This window comes from Triticum urartu, chromosome 3A (genome assembly GCF_056163025.1).
Source record: "Triticum urartu cultivar PI428250 chromosome 3A, HENAU_Tu73, whole genome shotgun sequence".
NCBI classification, from domain to species: domain Eukaryota; kingdom Viridiplantae; phylum Streptophyta; class Magnoliopsida; order Poales; family Poaceae; genus Triticum; species Triticum urartu.
Genome location: NC_141875.1, coordinates 111,768,627 through 111,774,377, shown reverse-complemented (window position 1 = coordinate 111,774,377; position 5,751 = coordinate 111,768,627). Strand labels below are relative to the sequence as shown.

At 49.4% G+C, this 5,751-nt stretch overlaps 1 protein-coding gene across 1 annotated transcript; it reads right to left on the bottom strand.

Moving 5' to 3' along the window:
• Window positions 1-3,789: 3,789 nt before the first annotated feature.
• Window positions 3,790-4,997, bottom strand: LOC125548093 (VQ motif-containing protein 4-like). Its single transcript, XM_048711775.2, has one exon. It carries the CDS (start codon window positions 4,833-4,835, stop codon window positions 4,203-4,205), a length of 633 nt encoding a protein of 210 aa, XP_048567732.1. The 5' UTR covers window positions 4,836-4,997; the 3' UTR covers window positions 3,790-4,202.
• Between the last annotated feature and the right edge of the window lie 754 nt (window positions 4,998-5,751).

The following is a 5,751-nucleotide window of genomic DNA, read 5'->3' as shown; positions in this document are numbered from 1 at the left end:
CAAGAGGGAATGTTCTTGTGGCCCGACAAGGACGTCGGTTCCTCTGAGTGGGGGTCTATGTGATAGCTTGGCTTATTAGGGATGATATACTACTCATATCAATAAGGAATTCCTTCTTTTCCGGGAGCTCATTCTGACAGAACTCCAAAGTTAAGCGTGCTCAGCTTGGAGTAGTTTCAGGATGGGTGACCGACCGGGAAGTTGCTCCTAGGTGTGCATGAGTGAGGACAAAGTGCGCAGAAAAGACTAGTATTGATCTGTGGGGTCAGTCTAGATCCCGCCAGGAGTAACGACCACTGGCGGGTGTGTCCAGGGCGTTACAAGTACCTAGTGCGACTTCCTATTTTTTGCATGTTTTTTATTTTACACAAAATCAATATCTAGGAAGGTCAAAATCCCTCGGTGATTTAATATGATTTTTTGGAATATATTTGATTTTTGGGCGAAGGAATCAACGAAAGGCGGTGCCCTAGTGCCCTACATGGCCTCATGGCACGGGTACCCCCTGGTCGCATCATGGGCCCGTGGGCTGCCCTTAAGTCGGTTGGAGCTCTCCTTCGTCCTCAAGAAATATAATTTTATAGAAAAAATCCCCTAAAAATTTCAGCCCAGCCGGAGTTACACATCTCTGGCTATAAAAGAAACGGTGCTCGACCAGAAAACAAAGAAGAAAATAGAGTCTAGGGGAGAGCTCCCCCTCTTCCCGGAGGGCTAAGGAATAATAAGGAGGGGGCCATTCTCCCTCCCCTTAGGTGGCCCCGGGACGTCACGGGGACATCTCCGTCATCACCATCAGCATTAACTTCTCCTCCGTTCTCATGGAGATGTGTGAGTAGTTCATCCTCGAGGCTGAGGGTATGTACTAGTAGCTATGTGTTTATCTCTCTCTCTCTCTCATATTGTTGATGGATTCGATCTTGATTTATCATGAGCTTTATTTATATAGTTGGATCGTATGATGTTCATCTCCCTCTATCCTTTTCCTGGTGAACTATGTCTTGATCTTTGAAGTTTCTTTATGTTAGATTGAATACTTTGGATTTGAGATTGCATGATTCATATCTAGTAATTAACTTGCGGATACCCGATATGACATCGGGATACTCTTAGCATAAAGGTTGAACGATAAGTATCATACGATTTCTGGGACTATCTGGCACTTTGTGGGTGGTTCAATAGATCAAGATTGGAAAGACGATACGCGGTTTCATCCAACTTTCTTCAATAGAAATAGGAACTTTGGAGTGATTCTTTGCTGCACTTTGAGGGATTATCATGTGGTTTAATTATGTTAATAATGTTGAGAATTGGCACTTGCAAAAGTATGAACCCCAGGCCTTGTTTCCAAGCATTGAGACACCATTCTTACTCGCTTTTGTTACTTGCTACCTTGTTGTTTTTTATTTATTCGGATTACAAAAATCTATTTGTCCATATTACATATATATCATCGTCTCTTTGTTGAACAAGTGCACCTATACAACTGACAATTGTATTAGGTGTGCTGGGGACACAAGAGGCCACTTTTATTTGATTACAGGGTTGTCTGAGAGAAAACGGCCTTCATCCTACACCTCTCGTGGATTAATAAATCTTAGGTCATCCACTTGAGGGAAACGCTATGAAGACCGGCCGAAGCATGTGACGTTGCTGAAGCCAACCGAAGCAAACGACGTTGGAGACGTCGATAAATGACACCGCACGGCTTGGATGGAAAATGACCTGTGGTGAAGAACTCGAGAAATCGCGCCAAGCGCTTGCCATTAACTTAATTCGCCCTCTCTCGATGCAGGATCACAAGGGCGAGAGGTTCTGAAGACATGCTCCCCCGCTCGCTGGTGCACACTGGCGTTCGGGGTGGAGTAGACTACGGTGGTGGCGCAAGTAACAAGAGAAGGTAAAACCCTAACTCATGGTGTGTCTTCCGTCGTGGCCGGTAAGTCGTATGTATAGGAGAATCCACATGGTATCATGTCGCGATCACGATCTCAACCGACTTAGTTTCCAATAAAACAAAACCACAAAAGAAAGTTGTGCTCCTACATGGCCATGGGTTGGATTTCGGATGACCATTCACGTGCATGTCGCACGCCCATGACCCGGGCAGGCGAGATGAGAGTGTGTGTTGTGTCATGTTTCTCTCCTCATGGCAAAGATGAGAGTGTGTGTGGTGTCATGTTTCTCTCCGGAAAACACCATTTCACGTGTGCTCCGCCGGAAAACGCCATTCAGTTTCCGCGAGAAAGTTTCCGTTTTAGCTTCACAAAAATTCTGCTCCCGTTTCCAAAATTGAAAGCCACTTTCATCCTTTTCCGCCAACGGATGGGCACCAATAAGCTACCTTTTCTCCATTTCTAATTAAAAAAAGATAATAAACTCCTGTGGATTTTCCTTGTTCGTGAATGAGTACGCGAGAGAGTAAAGTGATATTCTGACTCGGGCAGGTATGAACTCAGTGTTTGAAACTTTTTTGAAAAAGACATTGCTCTCTCACTGTTACTACAAAAGAACGTGAATGATTGTACACGAGGAGGGCAGGTAGAAACATATACATACTATTTTTTAAAAGTTTTTTTTGCGGGGAATATACATGTAAAAATTGGTAGAGAAAATGTGAAGTCGTTTAAGGTATATGGTTACAACATTTTTTTGACAAGTTGCATAACATGCACAGTAGACACCGATCTGTCATTTAATTTGCGTTTTTTCCTCCATTCCGAGTGATCATACTTTTAAATTGGAACTAAAACCATGAGAACTTGAGAAGATATGGAACATAGGGAGTGTGTTTTCGGTGACTTTCACATATTGGATTCACATGTATCCAGGCAATGCAAAGTACTAACCTGGATAAACTACAATAGAGAAACTGTAGGCACGAGAGAGCTGGTTGGCTGGCAGCAAGGCGGCCCCCAGCTGGCAGCGAGCGTGGCCATGGCCATGGCCGGCGGCAGATCTGAGATACGCTAAACTTCTGACAGAAGCCAGAGCAGCTCCCCACTGTTATTACATGATCCACCCATGGATGCATGAGTGGTCTGGGAAGTGAACTCACTCAGCCAAGGCAACGCCAAACCAAAGTGGGTCACTCTCCCTCCAAAAATTTTGCCCCCTTTCCCCTCCCTCCAGGAAAATTCCCCCTCCCTCCAAAAGCTGGCACCTTTCCCCCAAATTCAGTTTTCTAATAATGCCGCAATGCAAATGGTGGAGCTCACCACGACCGGGATTATTATTGTTTTCTTCCCTGCCTTTTCATCAGTCTCATATTCCCACTCCCACCATCACCACCAGTAGCAGTAGTAGTTCCCCAGGACGAATTTGATTATAAAAAGAACAAGATGCAGACAGAGATGGCTATAATTTTTTGCCTCTCCTCCAATGCAGCAGATCAGTGTGTGTGTTCCCAGATTTTTAACGGGATTTTTGGGAAGATTTTGTTGGAAAGAGGGGGCAATTATTGAAGGGTGTTCAGAAAAAGTGCCCTGCTTTGAGCTGCCACTTCCTCGAAACAAGGCTGAAGTGAGACAGGGGCCCCTCCGCTCAGATCAGGTTTCTTCTTCTTAACTGACCCTGATCAGCGAGTGTGTGACAAAATGATGACACGGAATAATAACTTACTGTAATGCCTGAGAGGAGCTAAAAATGCAGCCTCTGGCATACCAGTACTTTGAATTTGCACTAACTCTCATACGGAGTACTGGAGCAGCCGTCCTCTAGAAACCAGCCCGTCCTGAGCAAGCAAGGCTCAGTTCAAGTCCAGGTTTTGAATATTTTACCAGCCTTGCAAGATGTCAACTTGGGCGTCCCACTTGCCTCCCATGGTAAATCCCAATTCCAACAGCTTTAATGTACAAGATTTGCAACACCAAACTAGTAATATGACAAGACAAGTTCACGAAGCGAGAAGAGGAAAATGCCAAGCTAAATCTACTACTACTGCTGCCAGTATGAAACTACTAATAGCCAATGGTAAAGAGACAAAGAACACTCGGGCCGGTGGAGTGATCAATTAATCCCTCTTATGAGCCAAATCGCTGTTACAGACACTAAGATTACAACACAGGGGCATACACGGATCCTCCCGGGGAGAGAAGAGGAGCAAATAATCCACAGATCGAATCGACCTCGCGCTCCGGGAGCCTAGCATTTTAGCAGCGACCGGGTGAGCAGAGCAGAGCATACCAGCAAGGAGCGGGCGAGGCTCACTGCCGGGTGGGCGACTGCAAGGGGAAGAGCGGGAGCAGCCTGGGCGGCGGCGTCAGGTCGCCGCGGCCGCTGGCATTGCCGCGCGGCGAGGGGTGGAGGTAGAACCCCTTCTCGGCGATGGCGCGGTCCTCGGCCGCGGCTGCCTCCCGCGACCCCGGCAGCGGCGGGAGCGGCGTCACGGGGCTCCCCAGCGCCAGCGACGGGAAGTCCAGCATGCTGGGCGACAGCACCTCCAGCCCGCGCGGCGAGAACCCCCGCGGGGAGAACCCGCTGCAGCCACCGGAGCCGCCGGCGGCGAAGGCGGCGGGGAGGAGCGGGCAGAGCATCTTCAGGCTCTTCATGCTGCCGCGCCGCTCGTAGAGCTTGAAGGCCGGCTTCTTGGGCCCGGTCGGCGTGGGGGCCGGCTTAGCTGCCGGCGCGCCCGCCGCGCCCCCCGCCGCCGCCGCGGCCGCGGTCTCCGGGGTGCCGGTGAGGATCTGCACGACCTGCTTGAAGGAGGTGGTGTCGGCCTGCACGAAGGTGGTCGGGAAAGGGTTGGACGGGTCGGCGGCCGCGTGCGGCAGCTGCATCTGCACCGACGACGGCGACGGCGGCGGCGGCGCGGGGCGCTCCTGGGTGGTTGCCTCCATGGTAAAAAGGGAAGAAGAAAAACGTCGCCTTCGCCTCCGTGACTGTGAGGGAGTCCGGCGCAGCAAGGCAGAGGGAGGGAGGGAGGGCGAGCGTGGGTTTTATGGGCTTTCGGGGGGCGTGGAATTTCCTGGCTTCGGGATCTGGATTTCCACCCGCGCCCTCCCCTCGGAATATGTTGGCAATTGTGTGTGCGCGGCGCGCGACCTGGCTACCGCAGCATGGCTGTATCTGTATGCGCCTGTGGGCTGTGGCTACTCTACCACTTGTAGATCTGACCTCACTCCTCCTGCTACCAGTACACCACTCCTACTCCGTTTCCAGCACATCATTTTTCGGTTGGACGACCGGGCTGTATACATTTTGAAATTTTGATGCCATCCCCGCCCTTCCAATAAAACACACACACATAAATACAGTAAAAAAATAGAAAGCCGGTTTCTTATTATTTCCTCATGGTAAAATGTTTCATCGAGCACCCTCGCAAGAAAAACGAAATCATCGAGCGCCTCCAAAGTTAGGATTAACGTATATACTATAGGGGCGTTGGACGAGTTTGCAGGCAACTTTTAGCACCAAACGGTATGGCGTGTATACATGGACGGACGGTTTGCAGACTCCTCGAAGAAAGCACTGTGTCGTTTTGCGTAAGGAAAGGACATAAACCTATGGACGGTTTACAATAGGAGTCGCCCGTCGAGCCTCGCTGCGTGGCAGAAGTTAAAAAGGGAATCTGTGTGCTTCGCTCATGCAAACCTTTATGCCGACGATGGTATAGCAACGAGCGAGTACAATTTATTGCCCATGGTTTCATCCCAAAAATAAGCACATATCTAGCTGGTATGCCGGGCGGGAGCATTGTGCGATCGACGCGTGTCATCCTCTGTGGAAACCCCGCGCATGTCTAGCTTTGCTCAT